At 43.5% G+C, this 19,200-nt stretch overlaps 1 protein-coding gene across 2 annotated transcripts in view; it reads right to left on the reverse strand.

The window, feature by feature from the left end:
* The window catches only part of runx3 (RUNX family transcription factor 3), a 42,352-nt gene that overhangs the window by 19,663 nt on the left and 3,489 nt on the right, over positions 1-19,200 (reverse strand). Inside the window, exons 3-5 of one of the 2 annotated variants that reach the window (XM_028970080.1) lie at positions 5,072-5,328; positions 4,494-4,650; positions 3,750-3,854 (exon numbers count right to left, since the gene is read on the reverse strand). In XM_028970080.1, the coding sequence (XP_028825913.1) occupies positions 3,750-3,854; positions 4,494-4,650; positions 5,072-5,328 (519 nt within the window). The remainder of the gene's footprint in view (positions 1-3,749; positions 3,855-4,493; positions 4,651-5,071; positions 5,329-19,200) is intronic. The other variant, XM_028970089.1, reaches the window with a different exon arrangement.

Raw genomic sequence — 19,200 nt, forward strand, 5'->3', positions numbered from 1 at the left:
GAAACATTCCAGCTATTTATCAACGATCCAATATTTGCTCAGCTCATAATCGGAGGCGCCAAGTGTGGCGAGGAGGCTGACCTCAACACAGGCAGCTGCCACTGCCTTGGGTCACTGCTAGCAACATAGACTGGCATTTTATTATTATTTCATCCCTTTTTGCCCCTCTTTAGATAAAGAGTCTACCGCTACTGCTAAAGGAGTGGTGCTAACAGGGCATGTCTAATCCAATCAGGTGTTTTCCTCCGAACTGGCTCCTTTGAAATTAGCATCGGTCCATCTTGCTCTCACTCTCACACACACACTCACACAGACTCTCTCTCTTTTATTGTTTGTTCGTCTTTTTTGGCTGTTGGCATTGACACACACTCCCAGGCTTTGGATACACCCATCTTCATTTTGACATCAAAGCGATCCATCACACATTGTTTGTGGGAGGGCCTTTCATGTGATTTGTGAAACTTGGATGTAGCCCTCATTATTTAAAGGCAGACACACCTGACAGGTGCTCTGTACACACACACACACACACACACACACACACACACACACACATAAACTTGTTTACCCTAGAGTCACTGCCATACCCATCGCAATATAACAAGGGGAATGATATTGTTTTACAGATTTGCATACTCTGTGCATTGCAGCCATGATATATGCAAATTAAATTAGCCCTCATGCAGGGTCCCACCAGGTCTTTTTTTATTTTTGCCTCGTCTGATTGGACATTTATCTGATTGTAGCGCTTATGTACATGCTAATCTGATGCTAACTCATAGGACAGACTCAGATGCTGGGTGATAAAATGGCATGATGACTCATGCAGAACAGGGTTGGCAGGGAGGTTCTGCATTTTTTCATTTTCCCCTGCTCTCGTTTTGCACAGAAAGTGAAAAACTAGTGAGCACGAAGTATCTCAAGGCCCCGAAAGTCAGCTGAGACACTCTCCCTAAACCAGTGTGCTGCTTTGGACTCGCCTCTCAATATTTGGGATGCATTAGTCCATTAGTTGAACCACATTGGCTTTCTGCAGAGTCTCCCAAAAAGCAAGATTATTCATGCAGATGCCAAACATCTTAAATTTGCCAAATGGGTAATGCTTCCTCTGGCATTTCATTGGTTTAGAGGTAAGTGTTCTGACTGCATATTATACATAGGATAAATGTGTGCATGTATCTTTAAATTCTCCTCCTGGCTGTAGGGAAAATACAGTCCCGTCCATCAGGTTTCCCAACTCAATCTGTAAACATTAATAAAGCTGTAGTCTCCTGACATTCACCCCCACCCACACACACACATACAAAGACACACTCCCACACACAAATACCTACACATTCGCACATGCCCACAGTCCCCCGCCCACTCCGCTTCAAACCTGTGGAAGGTGTGGCTTCCAGCAAAAACATGCCAGAAGCTCATATCATCAGATAATTATTTATAAGGATGGTGTGATGATTCGCAAAAAAAAAAAAAAATCCAGAATGTTAAATTATGTGGCAGGTGAGTGAACACAACTGCATTTTCAGCTCAAACCACATTTGTACATGAGCCAGGACCTGCAGGTAAGGCTTTGCCTCAGTTGCAATGCCGGTCATGCAAATGAAAGGTCATTCTGTATAATGCACAAAAAAGATCCTCAGTAAACACAACACTGAAAAGAGATGTCTGTGTTTCGAGTGTTGTTAAGAACGAATCAACAGCACACATCACCCACAAGCAAGCGTGACAATCGATTTGCCCGATCTCTAAAAGGAAGCTGAAATGAAGAGTGCTGAAATCAGTCATGGCGAGCCCCCGGTCTCTTTCTTTACCTTCATTTGGGACGCATGTAATGGCCCATTGAGATAAACAAGTTTTCTTGCCACCGCTCATAAAACAAGTCCGAATGATCAGGGGTCATATGACACCGGCCTGGCCACTGACACGTCCCGGGAGGCAGACACGACATTTGAGGCCGAGGCGGGGAAGAGAGATGTCACCTTAGGCCGTCTTGTCTTCAACCACAGGAAACAGGCATACACATGCTTACACGGCTCGCCAAGCAAAGCCACAAAGACTTACACACTTTAATGTGTAGAGACTAATGCTGGTAGGTTTTATGGGGGAGAACCAGACTTCCTGGCACACGCACGGACAGACAGAACACACGTTTGTATTCCTCCCAACCGTGGGAAGGGAGAAGAATGGGAACTGAGGACGCGTCAGGGCAGTGTCATTCCGGGACAAGTTAAAAACTCAGCGCCATTAAACGGAGAAGCAAAATCCGACCCAGCAAACAGCGAGGGCCCGTAATCCCTTCCTTGCTAACCTGGGAACTCGCTGTGCTATAACTGCACTCTTTATGAACACATGAACTCCAGTGACGGCCAATAACACTTTGCCTGTTTTGGAATGTGACGCATCAGTGTATTAAGCTATAATACAACTATCCACAAAGCAACAGTATATGCCTCACTTTTCAGTAATTGCAACTAAGCGAAAAAAAATCAGAATTGTTGGAGGTTGTTGGAATATACACTACTGCTCAAAAGTTAGTAATATTCTTATAAAAATATTGATTGGTGTGTTAAAAAGCCATGAAAACTGACTTAAAATGACTTGAAAATGTCTGTTAATGATGGAATACCTGCAGAAATGAACTTTATCAGCAATAATTAGCCTTGTGTTGCAACAGAATATTTTTTAAAAGTGTCCATTTAAGATTCACTGGTTATTATAAAACCCTTTTAATTACCTTAGTAGACCAGTCGCTCTAATTAAAGAACAATCATACTGGTCAAAAACCCATTCCATAGAAAATATCTCATGGAATTTCATGGAAGACGGTAGTGCATGTGATTAACTTGCATCTTTAAAAAAAAGAGAAAGCATTAAGGTTTCCACAATAATTACAATCGTTAATCCAGTGACGTCGCCAGCATTAATAATGAGTTAAGCGGCCAGTGAGGACGGCCGCGGTGATAAACTATACGATGCGGGCCAAGGGCCGCCGCCGCATTGGTCCCTAACAGGCCTCTCCTCACGGCGTTAAGCCGGCTGCCACTTATGTGGTCAGTCTGCGATGACCCTCTGACCAGAGTCAGGGGTGAGGGGCGCAGCCCCCCGGATCTGCGGCCAGGACATCAGACCACCACTTTAAGTGGTTTGGTGTAATGGAGTGAGGTCTCCGTCTGGCAGATGCTCAGACCACTGCTCCCCACCACCCCACTCATTCTCTTTTTGTCCTTCAATTTCTATTTCACACACACACACACACACACACACACACACACACACACACACACAGACAATATGCTAGAAATAAATATGACAGACAGAATTCTACACGCTGACCAACCACTGTGACACACTAATACCAACACACACATCAACCACTGTGGTGTGGCGTACTCCCCTCCCCAACACACGCGGCTACACACACTTTCTCTGTTACCCGGGGCGCGTGAATATATGTGGAGAGAAAAACGTAAATGTCACTGCTCTCTCGTGCTGTTTTTACTAAAATGTAGGACGCAAAGTTACGTTTGTCGTATTGTGTAACACGTCACAACCACTGAATCTGAACTGATCCCACCCACATAGATGTAAAAAAAAAATAGGATACATAAAGCACATATTATACATGTACATGTATATTACTGTAGATTTAAATTTTTTTAGTCGTACTCGGATGATACCAGTAGAGCAGGCGAGGAAGACGATGGTTTGCCCCCTGGTTGCAGTGCCGTGATGAGATGTGTACTCACGTCTGGGTTCCCGTGGGCCGTCCACGGTCACTTTGATAGCGCGGTGGTAGGTCGCCACCTGAGGCGGGCTGGTGAAGACCGTGATGGTGAGGGTGAAACTCTTTCCTGTCAGAGGGGAAAGGGGCCAGAAGGTCAAATTCTGCCTGAACAAAAAACATTTAAGATGCTTTAAAAAAGATTATAATTATTATAAATGCTTCGCAATGGAAAAATGGATTGTGGCTTTAGGTCTATTAAAGGTCTAATCTGATCATCAGTCGAGTTAATGGCACATAGTGAAATAACCTGGGGAGAAATTGAACGTAAGCAGGTCGGCGTCGCGATGTAGTGAGGCTTTCACCAAAAAAAAAAAAAAAAAAAAACGACAGAGCGCAAAAACAAAAAAAAAAAAAGAAACGAAAGAAAAAAGCCAATCTCTGTGCCAACTAGCCTAATTGAACACAGAAATGAAAGGTGCTTTTAATTCGTTTTCCTTTCACGACCCCGCAACATTTACAGGGAACATGGGAGCGGGAGCAGGAGGAAAGACGGAAATAAAGAAATAAAATACAATTATAAAATAATAGACATTTATCGACATATTTCTTTTATCGACATATTTCTTGTTAGCCTGCTGTTGAAAAGGCTGCAATAGAATGAGGGATCAGTCTTATTCCTGTTTGAATCGATATTGATAACATAGAGAGTAAAATAAATGTACAATATATCTTTCTAGAACAAACACGAAGGATCTGCGGAACCCACCTCGGCCGCTCCTGCCCACGAACCGCAGGTCGTTGAATCGGGCCACCTGGTTCTTCATCACGGCCGACGCGTTCCTCAGCTCGGCCGAGTAGTTCTCGTCGTTCCCCGCCATCACGGTGACCAGGGTCCCGTCGGGAACGTCGCCGAGGGCGACCACCTGCACGCAGGTCACGGTCAGCGGCCGCTTCATTTCTCACCCGTTATCATCATCATCATCATCGCCATCATCCTTTTTATTCATTAACTTTCCTTTTTTTTAAACAGCCCGTCACGAATAAACTGCACTGGACATGCATTTACTTCATATAACACAATGAATGCAAAAACGAAATATTTTAACACAATTACAAACAAATTAATTATTGGCTCGCATTACAGTATAATAATAATAATAATAAAAAGGCTCTAGTTTGTTTTATTTGGTACCGTATTAAGCATGGCGTTTCCTTGCGCAAAACCCAAACCGCACAAATAAAAAAAAAAAAAAATACAGACTATTCTGAAGTTTTGCGCGCGTCAGAATTTTAAAAATAATTGTAACAAATTGTTAGATTTGAATCAATTGTTTGCCTCCTCACCTTGAAAGCCACCGGCAGCGTCTTGTTGCACCTCCAGTGCGACGGCAGCACCGAGCAGAGGAAGTTGGGGCTGTCGGTGCGCACCAGCTCCCCGGCGTGGTCCGCCAGCACGTCCACCACGGAGCGCGTCTCCGGCCGGGCCCTCAGCGGCCCCGGGGCGCCCATGGCCCCGCCGCCGTCACCGCCGCCGCCGCCGCCGCCGCCGAGCTTGCTGCAGGGGAACGACGTGGAGGGCGGCGTGAACCGTCGGCTGGTGTCTACGGGAATATGCATCACAGCCCCGGTGAGTGGCAGGCCGCGCGTCTGGAGGAGTTTCCTGAACTTTAGCGGCTCCGGCTCGCCGTCCTGCTCCCGGTGGAATCTGGAGAGGTAGGCGAGGTCCAGCTCAGAGAAACTGTGCCCGAGGAACCTGCCGGGACCGTCCGCCACTTCACTGAAAACCGCCAGGGGTGTAACAGGGGGGGTCGGGTTTAAAAAAAAAAAAAAACCCACTCACTCACACACACACACACTCACACACACACACTGCAGGGCGACGTCAGCAGGCGCGCAACGTGTTATTCTCCCAGCGAATAAAGAAGACGCGCACGGCACGTATATCCATCAGAGGCTCTTTTTTCATATATATATATATATATATATATATATACGCACGTATGTATAAAAAGTCAAAAGTTCTGCTCGCTTCTGTCCACGCCGCGCGGCGCTTGCGTGGAAATGTCTCTTTCTCGCGCAGACCTCCTTCCACGGTTTCTGTGTTTGACGTTCACCGTTCCCGTCCGGCAGAAGAGGCGCAGAATACTTTTTTTTTTTTTTTTTAATCTTCTTCTTGCCTTTTTTTTTTTTTTTTTTAGCGGAGTGTCGCGCCTTCTTTCGCCGCAAGCGGGGAATCTCGCGAAACCACGACGCGTAGGCAACTACCGCGGAGAAGTACCGTGATCTTATTTACTCCACTCATTTTAATCTGTAGTGGTTGGGAGCTTGGCGACGGCCTCCACCAATCAGCGACGCGGGCGGGGAATCGTTCGACCAATCACGTCGTCGGCATCAAAACGAAAGCAGCGCTCCAGTCTTCCTGCAAGGTCTCGTATTGGAATGAATCGGTACATAAGATTTTTTTTTGATGTATTTTGTTTTCGTACCGTTTATTATTATGATTATTTTTAAACGGAAGCATCATGCTATATTATTTTACCCCGCCTGGATGGAGATCCACGTCTTGTATAAAACGCGTTCGAATTTTTGTATTTCCCAGTAATAAAAATATTTATTTGTATCTGTTTTTTTCTTCCACTATAATCACGCTGTTTTTTTTTATCATTCGTTTCCATGGCCCAAACAAAAAAACAGCAAAAAAAAAAAAAAAAAAAAAACATCGTATGAAACACATAACTAGAAGCTTATTATTTTAATTATATCAATTAAATGCAAGCATAGTTTAAGTGGTGCATTATTGTAATTCCAAGTGGATATTTCCTTTGGACTGCAGCCACGTTTGGCCTTTTGTAGGTAAAAGGTCTGACCTTTTCCAATTTACAATAAAGCCATGCCTTCCAATGGGAAATTTTCATGTATTAACATAATAACAATTGTTAACATATAGCTTACATAAAAAAACGTTAACCTAGCTTTTGTTATTATCAAAACATTTCATACATGTAAAAGCCTTAATATAAAAAGACGCACTGATTACATGAAACATTTAACAAAACAATAATAATGGAATTTTATTCTACTGTATTTTAACATTTAATATGAACTGCGACGTTTAAATCGTGGTCCTGAGGCGACGACTGAAATAATAAGGATAACAACAATAATGCAACAGCATGAATGAACATCTGCAAGCCCATGGCTGGGAAGTCCGTCCCAATTTGTTATAATTATTAGGTTACACTAAGAGATAAAAAAAAAAAGAAAAAGCTGAGGGTGCGAGCATTGTTTTCTGTGCACATAATAAAGCGATAATTATTTTGTTATGGATTGGAACCTCGTGCATTTGGCGTGATTCGTGGGGAACACCACACCCTGTCCGTCCGCAATACACACTTCTACCACTAGTTAGCGCGTTTGTCGTTTAAAAGACTAAAGACAAAGGCATATTAAACATAAAGAGCGAGAGATGAATGAAAGATTTTTCTTTTTTACTTTTTCACACGTGCAGTTAATGGATATTCTTTTATACCCCAGTTTTAATGTTTGTTTTATTTTATTTATTGCATTATTTATTAAGTAGACGCAACAAACCAGACTTCAGCCAAACATCTAACACATGGTTCTGTCTGTTCTATTTCGATCAGAAATATGAATAAAATGTTAATCGTCAGCAGGATGGGAAAAATAATTTTATGTCCATTTCTTGTTTGCTTGGTTCACGTGCATCGACGTTGAAATAAATGTCTGACCTGCTGAGAGAATCATCTGACAAAAAAAAAAGTCCTCCCAAATGCACCACAGTGAAACCACGGCAATTTAGCTGACCGCGCTTCGTAATGTAATTGCCATTTTTTTAAAACTCCGCAATCACAAAAATGTCTTTAATGTAAAATGCTCTGCAAATGTCGCCAGACACGCATTTTTTTTTTCACAAGTAAACTCATTTCAGACACGCGTTCCCCCGCGTAGCGTGGGTGGAGAGGCTAAGTGTCTCTCTCTCTCTCTCTCTCTCTCTCTGTGTGTGTTTTCCAATCGACCCCAGCAAGACATTTGAAATTTTTTCATTAATACCGAAGAAAATAAAAGTGTGTCAGGTGATCCCAGCATTACTCCCCCCGGCCCCACCACCTTCTTCTCGCTGCTGGTGTCCTTCACGTGCCCTGTTCAGGACCCGCCGGGTGGACAGTGCCCCGGATCGTCCCCCCCCCACACTGCTCACCCCTGGCGCTCCTGTAGCTCCCCTCGTATTAATGGGGTGCGTTAATAATGAGCTCAGTGCAGTAAATTACGGTGCGGTCGTTAGGACAGACCGAAGAGCCAAGCCTGAACTGGCAAAAAAGGCCGGTGCCGAGCTCAGAGCCTTTTAAGTCAGGTAATACGTGTTCGTTATTATTCCTTATTATTATCCCGTCCCCATAATCCCAGCTTCTTTTCAGCCGCCCCGGGGCCGTCAACCGCTGCACCCTATTTTGAGAGCCGGTGTCATGCAGGCCGGGACAATGACATCGGTGATATTTCAGCCCATCATCTCGTCATCTGTTTATTATTAATATCCAACCGCACGGGCGAACGGCCCTGCTCCCCGGTCATATTTAGACTCCGGGACGTCAGCGGGCAGTTTCTACGATTACAGCCGCGCAGACAGCGAGGAGCGGGGCCGCCGTGGCCCCGAATGCTTCTTAATGCGCCCGGCCGCGATATTCAATCCATCAAGCCCAAAGGACAGGGCCGCGTCCCCACTGTCACGGCATTCTCCCACTAATTACTAAATAAGCAACATTTCCAGTCCACGGAAAAGATCAGGAGGCCGTGGATAAGAGTCATAAGCACAAAAAACTAAGGACCAATCGTGCTTCTTATTCAGGAAAAACACATAGTGGTATACCTTTGTGTAAAATTAGGGTTAGGGTTAGTACAATAATATTGGCTATATATAAACCTGTAGTTCAGGGGTTTTGGGGTTCTGTCTCAGATGTATATACTGACGGAACGTTTATTTCCTCGTTGCTGTCCTCCTGCCTGCTCAGACTCAGGTCACAGCATGTGTCAGACCATCAAATGAAATAAAAGTACAAAAAAACTTTGTATTAAAATTCTTCCTTTTACTAAGAAGGTGCACAACTAGACAGAATTGAGTCAATGGAGCTCCCTTTATTGAAAACGGCTTCACGGTTCTTACGTTCCTCACTAAAATCTGTTTCAAACTGCTCTTGGAGGAGGCACAAAATTCATAAAGTAAAATAGATAGATGAAATGTAAATTATCCCAAAGCCCACAGCTAATTACAGGGTGAGTGCGGTTCGCTGAAATAAGGCTCTGCCTTTGAATAGATAATGACGGTACTCGGCTGAAGTGTCTTTTTAGAGGAATAAAAGGATAGCTTGTGTTGATGGCTGTCTGAGTAACGTCAGGGAAGGCCGGGTCTGGCTCCGGATCGCTCTTCTTTTTGGACGCGCCTCCGCCCGCCGTAGATAATGATAATGGCGCACCGGCGCACTTCCTGCAAGTGCTGACCTGACCTGGCTTTTAAAAAACAGCCAAGAAGATCAATGCTGTTGGTTATAATGGCTGTATAACAATATAACAAGTTAGCAACAAGCGCCTCTCCCTTTTTCACGTGCTTATTATGAATACGCTCGCTCTGTCATCTGTATGCTGCGATCTGTGCTGTTATCAGAGCAGGCGTGTTCACAGCTTGTGGTCTGATATAGCACGGCATTGACACGAGCTGCTTCGAGCAACTTTTTGTTTTTCGCAATGCGGCAGTGGTCATGTGTCTGAGAAGGAAATTGGCGGCCCGTCTGTGTGCCGTTGCAGCATAATGCGTCATTTTGAAATGCCCTACAGAGGAATTACTGCATGTAATGGTTTAAATGCCCTTCGTTCGAGTTAACTGTACTCCTGCAAGCCTGGTTGCAAGCTTTTGTTACGTAGCTGAACTAAGCACTGACTCAGCGCAGGGCACAATTCTAAGCTGCTGGGATCTATATGTCACACAGGCAGGATGTACCCCGCCGCCCCGCCGTACCCCTCCTCCGTTTACTCTGTTCATATTGTTATAGTCGTCTGGCACGTCCACTAACAAATCAAACATGCAGACTTGTTAAAGAAATTAAAAAAAAAAAAAAAACCTGTCCCAGTCACGCAGTGAGATGCAAGATGCAGAGAAGCGCTGCTTGGGTGGATTTTTGTTTTTTAACGGCGGTGATGTTCACGTTTGAAAGGAATTTGCGGCCCCTGTGTGAGCGCGTAAGTACTGTATAATCCTCCGACTCAGGAATTACTGCATCTAAACTGTTAAATAAAAAAAATATTTTTTAAAATGTGAAGTGATTGTCACATGTGATACACTGCAGCACAGCACACGGTGCACACAGTGAAATTTGTCCTCTGCATTTAACCCATCACCCTGAGTGAGCAGTGTGTGGGGACGGTGCTTTGCTCAGTGGCACCCCAGTGGCACCATGGCGGATCGGCTTCGAACCGGCAACCTTCTGATTACGGGGCCACTTCCTTAACCGCTAGGCCACCACTGCCCCATAGTGTGAGTCTAATGTACTCCAAAAAGCCCAGTTCACCAACTTTGTTACATAGTTGAATCCAATGATTGTTTTTTGAACCACACATAATCCAAATTGCGGACTAATGGTTTCACTGCAGCTCATGCAAGCAATGACTGAGGTCAAATTAACAAGGGATTATAGCACCTCATAACATTTAGAATAACTGCAGTCAGACAAAGGCGTTTGGACGCAACTCAAGTTCTCTGGGATCTCGTGGTGGAGCCCTGACTTACTGTCTGGCTGTTAGTCTCGACCAAGTTACCTTGGTTCTCTTGCTCAAGCCCTTTGAAGTGAAAGCCTCTCGAACCTGTCATATTCCACAGGCGCACACCTCATCCGTCAGCGACACGCCCCTCAACACACCTCACAGCCATGGGCCCTACTGCCCAATGTGGTGCTAATCTGCTAAGAGTGGGCTACGCCGCACTGAAGACGTATTGAGTGTCATTCAGCGGTCGCTGCACCGTCTGGTCAAATGTCACCATTCTGATGCAGCCTCATGGAAAAGGAATTACTCTGTGCTACATTTGCAAATATATGCCCATACTTACAGAAACCATTTATTACAGCTATATTAGCATGTAATTATTCATTAATTTGACATGTGTTGTCAATCTTGGAAGCTGGGACGCACAGGAACCTTTTAATGATTTTGGGCTGCAGAGACAGGCGCAGTGTAACTCTCTCTCTCTCTTTTACTCTTTTTCTCGCTCACACAAGGACACACACACAAACAGAGACAGAGTCTCTCTCCCCCATTTTGGCAAGGTCTTCTGATGCTATGAACGCAATCTGTAATCTATAGTAATTGCATGTTGCAGAAAAACATTTTTCCGCTGTGGTAATCGCTGCAATATGTGCCTCAGTGTTGCCAAAGTGACAGGAACCAATGCCATTCCTTCCCGTTCCCTACCACAGCAAACAGACACCCTCCCTCCGACACTCTGGCTGACTCACTCACTCAAAGACACACAACAGTTTATTTTTACATCTTGGAATCAGAAGTTAGCATACTTATCTATACATATATATGCATAATTAGCTTAATGGCTTTAAGCGAAGCAAAACTGTGCAGCTACTCTATTGCATAACTGATTAAATGTTTTTGATCTTTTCATTTAAAATATGAAAACTGAAACATTTTCCATCAAATGAATGCTGACTTTGGACAGTGTAGTCCAAGAAGCACACACACACACACACACGCACATGCACACAAACATACATTCACACAAATGCTTTTATATCTTAATGAGCACAAAGGAAATATAAATGTTATATGAATATTCTGAATGTTTAACAACTGTAACTAATGCATAATCTGAAATTTAGTCCTAACCTTAGCTCAGTAATCAATTAAGTCTTTCCTGTTGAATGTCATCATTGAAAACCTTATGAAAAATATACTAAACATCCAGCCTATGGCCCTCATGGATATCTGCCAGCAAACACAGTCCACCATGGTCCACCATCACCATGTGTAGGTTGAATGTGGTTCAGATGACCGAAAGTTTTACCATCACCGTGGTTTAGGTTTGGACCTGGATTTTCTGCTGTTCCAGGTCCAAATGAAAGTCAATTTTGGTTTGGCACATTATGTGCATGATCATAATTCAATTCTTGTTATTTATCAGAATTCATCTGCCTGACGACTGGCCTTTAGTTATTTAGCAACAAAAAAAAGGTTCTTGAATAATGCTGCTAGTTTGTTTAGAACAGTTTATATACAGTTCCTGTATATTTTCTGGACCAAAAGAAAGCCTCTTCACCCACATTGCCTTATAAAGTAAAGTGATTGTCACTTGTGATACACAGCACAGCACACTGTGCACACAGTGAAATTTGTCCTCTGCATTTAACCCATCACCCTGAGTGAGCAGTGGGCAGTTATAACAGGCGCCCGGGGAGCAGTGTGTGGGGACGGTGCTTTGCTCAGTGGCACCTCAGTGGCACCTTGGCGGATCGGGATTCAAACCAGCAACATTCTAATTACGGGGCCGCTTCCTTAACCGCTAGGCCACCACTGCCTTGTGCTCTATGCCAGGCAAGTCATGGTCAGGGCACAGCACACATTCACAAAGTCATTGTCAACCACATTCGGTGACCGAATGTGTGAGCCTGGTGCACGGTTATGAAGTCATGAACTACCACATTGCCACACAGCCCATACTGTGTGATGTGCATCTTTGAGGCCGTATAGTGACTCAGCACAGGCCCACAAAGCACAAAGAGATCTCATGTGCTTCAGTCATGACACCACACGTGTCTCTGTGTTTGTGCTGTGTGTGTCAGTGTGTGTGTGAGAAGGGGATGTCCACACCTTTATCACAACACAGACAGAAGGGTGAAAAAACTAAATATATTAAATCAGTTATTCCGGTCCAGTTATCCCCTTAGAGGCTAGTGTCTCTGCAGATCAGCACCAAATGATTGTGAGTGATCACATCTGTACTGTATTGACACTGTCTTGCAGGATGACAACATCCCCATCCACAGCACACAAGCATCACTGACTGGCTGGTGGGTATGAAACTGATGTAAATCATATGACAAGATCTTCAGTCCTCAGGCCTGAACAAAACTCCTATCACCTAGGGGAGAGACTATGATCACCAAATGTATTAGTAGTTTTAAAAAAGATGGTGTCCATCTATATAGAGTAGGTTGGAGCCATGGTGAAACTGCTTATTAATAATACAGGTTTTTGGTCACCCATCCATGCGTAACACTGTTGCCTCCAGCTCCCATGTGCTACTCCATACAGAAATTTAGAAATGCACAAGAAAACAGAGTGGGTGTGTGTCTGAGATAAAATGTGTGGTCATGCTCCAACACCCACCATCTCCTAAAATAAGCTGCAAAGCCAGATGCTCCACAACTCAGGGTTTTCCCAACATAAAACTGCATGTGAACCAAGCATTAGGAAGTGTGAAAGGCTGCCAGCAACCACCGGGGTTGTTTCAGCGGTGTCTATAAACTCAATTCACATATATTATTTTAGATATAAACTGACTTCCTATATAGAAGTTGATACACACACACACACACACACAAATATATATATATAGGGAGGGATAGAGTTTTTTCGACATTTCTCTTTTGTGCTCTTGTGTAGCAGAGCCTCCTCTGTCAGAACGGAGAGGGCAATTTTATACTTAGCCTCAGTGTGGCAGGGAGGAAGAGAAAGAACGAGAAGAGAGGTGTCAGACTCTGCTTAATTAATCCCAGCCTCATCAAGAAAGGCAGGCCTTCGTCGCTTTAGGCCCACAGCCTTTTATGTGGTTGTGCAATGCACACAAAACGCCTGTTGTTCATTTATTTGTGCAACTGTAGCCAATTTTGTTTTTTTGTGTGTGTGACACATCACAATGTTATCAAGTCACCAGTAGCAGTGTCTGCAGTGAATATGACTGGAATGACTACTTAGATGAGGACATAATGGGACAGTTTTGCAAACCTAGACTAAATAAGACACAGCAATTAATTAATCCTGAATACAACTCAATAGCTAATTTTTTTAACACACATCCTGTACATCACATCCCTCCCCTAAAATCAGTTCATCTTTAAAGCTAACCAACAGGAAACATATTAAGACATTGTCGGAAGAGGGCCCAAACCAAATGTATTAAACTTTTTTAATGAAATATTTTTAGATTCAAATCTGACAGTTTCTGACCGAGTGGCCACTGAAAGTGCAGTTATGAAAAAGAAAAAGATTGCTTTGCTGATTTTTGAATTGAAATGTTCACTAATTTAAAGGACTTTCCCACAATGGGAATTATTGGACATTTAGATGGCAACGGTTAACACAAATCAGAATCAGAACATGCTCTCTCTTTACTGTCATTGTACTTTACACCACTGGAGAAAGCAATGAGAAGCACAGATCCTCTGATGGCATTCCGACTTGGTCTCTGGCTCGCCACAGACCCGACCTGCATCCAGCCACCCATCCAGAGCCCATTTCCTGTCTCATGTCCCTGGGTTCCTTTCCTCAGCAGACATGAGGCATCTCCTGGAGCAAGTCAGCATGAGAGCAGCGGGGACCAAGCCCAATCTTGAACATTACGAGTGTGTGTCTGATTCACACCCATTGCACACCCATCGCTCTCTCTCTCTCTCTCATATAGATCTCTGTCTCTATGAGTGCTGTATTTACTCGGTTCTGCCCCTCCAGGCTTTCTTTCGTCATTCATAGCCATGTCTTTTATAAACCCAATCAGAGGTCCAAAAAAAACAGCAAGATGTGGTTTTGCTAATCAACTCAAACATTTGAGTCGGAGCAGAGAAGCTACGCTGTCATTGCATTGATTAAAGGCGCTGCTTTGTTGAACAAACACTTCCTACTTCCAGGTCTCAGGATGCCTCGCTGTGAAAAACTTGGAAAAAGAAGGGATAATGGCAGTGGTTTGCAGCCTTGGGAGTTGTTAAAGTGGGATCCAGTGTCAGTCACGGACCCATCTCTACCGTCTGCCGCCGGCTTCACACAGGGACTTTAATATGTGGGCAGAAGAGGGCACTGCGTCTAATGAAAAGCGTTGCCCCATCAGACCTGATGCCACAACAGGAAGCCGTGAGCCCACCACTGACTGTGCAGGGGAGAGGCCAGTACAGGTTTGAGGTAGGAATGTGCGTAAGCACTGCCCTTGACATCACAAGCCTTGGCCAATCAGCTACAAGAGCGCTTGACAGTCAGCTGGCCGCGAGTGTCTGTCCACACCTCCAGGTACATGCACGTGTCGGCCGTCAAGTGTGTGATGTGCAGAAGCAGGAGCCTGACACATGTCTTGTGTGCACATGTCCATCTGGGTCCCTGTGGGTATGCGTGTTTAGCCCAGACGCAGTGACCTCAAACCAGACAGAGAACAGCAGAAGAATGGGAAGATCTGGGGAGACGTCTGCTCCTTGTCTGAAGTGGGGAATCCCTGTCTGGGGCATTTCTACTGAGAAGAGGAAGTGAGCCCAGGACAAGAGTCAGGCTGCTGCAGTGGCTCTAGCACTTGTCACTAATCAAGCTGGGTTACTGCAGGTCAATCAGAACTTTCCCAAACACTGGGAGACCTTGGGTCGCCACTTAGTGGCTGCTTATTGATTTTACTCTACCTCCCATTACAGTGGATACTGGACGACTGGATGTGTACTGGGTTATTCAATGAAAAATCTGGGAGGTAGGGTCGTCCTAAATGAGAACGTTTCACCGTGTCAGGCGCAATTAGGTGTACGTAAACAACTGAAGATATGCTCCTGGGAAAAGTGCAAAAGTGCACAAAAAAAACAACAAAAAAAGAGCGAAATGAAAACAAATCATAGTCTCCAGCCTCCCATATCGACATATCCTATCATTATCTGCATTTCTGCTCTGCCATAATGACTTTTTTTTTTTTTTATTGCCTTTGGTGAGCGGGAGGGGCGTTTGGATTTTTGCTGCATGATAAAGGTTTCTCAGAGCGAGACAGAGTCGTGAATCTTTCTTCCTCGGCTATGATTCTTCCATTAGCGATGCGGGCCTGATACATGTTTGTAGTTAGGACCCTTTCTGTAATGTTAGCAGTGAGGGTGGTTCAAGGAAATCTCTTGAAATGAAGTCCTTGACACTTTCCTGTTTTCTTTTTTGTTGGTGAGCTGCAGGGTTGGATAAACAAAGACATCTCATAAACCAAGATGCGTTTTGTGTTTTTGTGGGCTTTTTCACAAAGCCAGAAGGCCACCTAGTCAAAAACAATGAACAAGGTGAGGATTTGTTTACAGGTTTTAGACTGCAGAAAACCAACTCTTTTGCACGATAAGGGGAAACGCACACTTGATAATATACATCTGAAAAACAATGTGTAACTCTCGAGTTTCACAAGTGCTCCACCCTGCAGATGTACATTCTGATCCACTCCAGTTCACAGGGCAGCAACACGGATTTGTTGCACAGGTCACATGTGCTTCAAAATGAAAGAAAAAATTGCTGACTAACACATCCACTAATGCACCAAGAACATATTTTTGTACAATCAGAGGACATTTTGGTCTGAGCCTGTCAGGGTGTGTGTGAATCTGTTACAACTATAATCCAGGTCTGTATTTTTGTGGGTGTGTGAGAGTACATCACACTTATAAAATGTTCACGTTGACCTGAATTCATGTAATAAAATAATAATACCCAAGACTGAATTTCCCTGAAGTATCAGATTATAATTTAAGATATACAATCACACACACACTATTTTGTGACTGTTAGTGTGTATTTCTGAATATTTTAAAAAATATCAGGAGATTTTTGACAACCATGAACACAGACATAATGAACATAGGATATGTGAAGGTTTAACATTGGACAATTAAAAGCTTTAATAATTAAATTCCCAAATGAACTTTGAAGTCTGAAATAAGTCTTGAGAAATAATATAGACCCTCATGTAAGTGATAGGAATTAAAAATATGGCTTTCATTCACATTTACATTTGTGCCATTGATAGACGCCATTATCCACAGCGACTTAAAACATGCTTTCATGTTACCATCAATGAAGTAATTGATTCTGGTCCACTAGGACCCCAACTATGAATTCAATACTTTTATTAGCTGTGATGTAGTTTTTCTTACATAAATCAGACTATAAGAAACTTACAAGTTACAGCTTAAAACTTACAAGATGGTGCTACGCCATGTTTGGACCATGAATGTAATCATGGCCAGGATTTAGAAGATTATCGGCTTCTATTGCAATGCAATCAGGCCCCAAGAACACGACTGACTACAACAGTGCAGCCGTAAAGGGGAGTGGATTTCCCAGATCAAACCCGAAACGACACTGCCATCATTTCCATCTCATTATCCAATTATACAAATATTTCTGTCGTCTGTGAGCTTTCCTGCCAGCTTGCATCTGCTCCTGCTGCTCTTCGTTTTCCACGTTGGAGGGTCCTGGTTAAAATAGCTTGTCTAGACGTAATAAATTCTGTTGACATCTCCACTCATTGTATCCTGACAGACTTGGACATTTGCGTCTTTCAGCGCAGCAATTATTTCATGCTGCCAGCTCAGTAATTATTATGTAAGTCTCCTCCCTCCGTTTGGTGTGGTAATGCACTTAGCATATATTGCTTAGTTGTCAATCCTGACAAGGCCGCCTCCTTCAGTCCCGGCGGGGTTATTAACACAAGGACCAGCTGTACATAAACTCTGCCATAGATGTTGTTCTCACAGAATTAAATATTGGCTGCATGCTAATTTGCACAATTCAATAACACGTTAAGAACATCTTCTACCTGGGAGGCCATGGGCGACAACCTGAAAACCCGTTCAGTTCCCCAGCGCTCACTGACAAACGGGCAAAAAAAACGTCGAGACGGACCCAGAGGAGTAAATAAGTTCCTCCCTCAAACATTTACAACCCTAATCATGTCCAGAGCTCAGCTCAGATCCAGCATGACCCGTGGCTTTTATAAATAGATATTCTACGAGGCTAAATTGGAGACAGAGTTCTCTCCTCGGTGGCTTCATGCCTTTTTTATTATCTCCCTCTGCTGAATCTTAATGTCTCCTTTCAGTGTTCAACCCTCCCTGCCTGGGCTGATGTTGTGAAAGTTCAGGCCAGTGAGTCTTTGTTTTGGGCACAGTTAAGTAAAGAATCAATTCACAAGCGAATGCAGCACATGTTTATGTGATTAATACATTCCCCCGCGGTCATCATTTTCAAAAGGGCACAAATGTCCACTGAAGAATTAATAAAAAATCTATTTGCCTACTGTAAACTTGGTTAAAAAGCCCTGTACAGATCCATAGGCTCTATATCTGCTTTAAAAGAAGGTAAAAAAAATAAATTGTTTATATTTCTCTTTTGTTTCATTAATCTGAATTTGGTAAGGTAAATGTATAAAACATCTAATTGAAATTAGCAAACCACTTTCAGATTATATATAAAAACAAATGATACAGATTATTAATTTGATTTATTAATTTGACCTTGATTTTTATTAGCGATGGTAAGATTCTGGTATCATAACTCTAAACGCAACCATAACCTTTCTTCAAAATGCATGTTGCCCTGCTTCTCACAGGTGAATTGCTTACATTACAGTCTTATTCTCATCACAAGATATTGCTCATTAGAACAACCAGGAAGAGAGCTTTTCCATAGAACGTGTTCCATTTTTTTCTTTAGAGAGGATGATTACTTGAATGTTTATGTGACAGATATGAAGAGCTGACATTCATCAGCTTCTGGAAGATCCCGCCTCAGAGCTGTAGGCCCAAACAAACCAGCATCCAAACTCGGCAGGGCTCCCCTGAGAATTTTTCCCCCCTCCCGCCAGATTCTGCTCTTTCATTCGTATTGTAAAACAAGCCAAGCTTTATAAAATTCTTCCCTCAGCCAAAAAAAATCCCTCTTTCTCCCTGGCCGAAAATTACCCAGCTTCCCCTGGCTCCACACTTAATGCGCACCTAAACCCCCTACAAAATGGCTGCGTGTGAATGATGTCTGTGGAAGTTTCTCTGCCCCCAGTGGCTTTCTGGCTTCCTTCTTGGTTAATGGCAGAATGATGCAGGTAACTGACCTGAAATTACAAGATGGGGCGCTGACTCCATAATTTTGAGTGAGAGTTTGCACGCCTCTCCCACACACAAGAGTTTGTTTTCACAGAGGAGCAGGTGCAACCTCATTGTGGTTGTCGGAGAACGGCAGGAGCTCTGGCACGGTGCTTCAGACTAATGCCCCAAACTGTCTCTCTCAATCTTTACCTTTTATTCATCCGTTCTTTTCTTCTTTTTTGAATGACGTGCTCACAGGCCATTCCCCAAAGGATAACAGGTTCTAAATAAAATAATTGTATTTTTTAACATTGTCTAAAAAAATGAGTGGTTCTTGACTGATAGATTATTTGTAATTGATTATCAGACTAATTGTACTATATAAAG

This window comes from Denticeps clupeoides, chromosome 1, assembly GCF_900700375.1.
Source record: "Denticeps clupeoides chromosome 1, fDenClu1.1, whole genome shotgun sequence".
Taxonomy (NCBI): domain Eukaryota; kingdom Metazoa; phylum Chordata; class Actinopteri; order Clupeiformes; family Denticipitidae; genus Denticeps; species Denticeps clupeoides.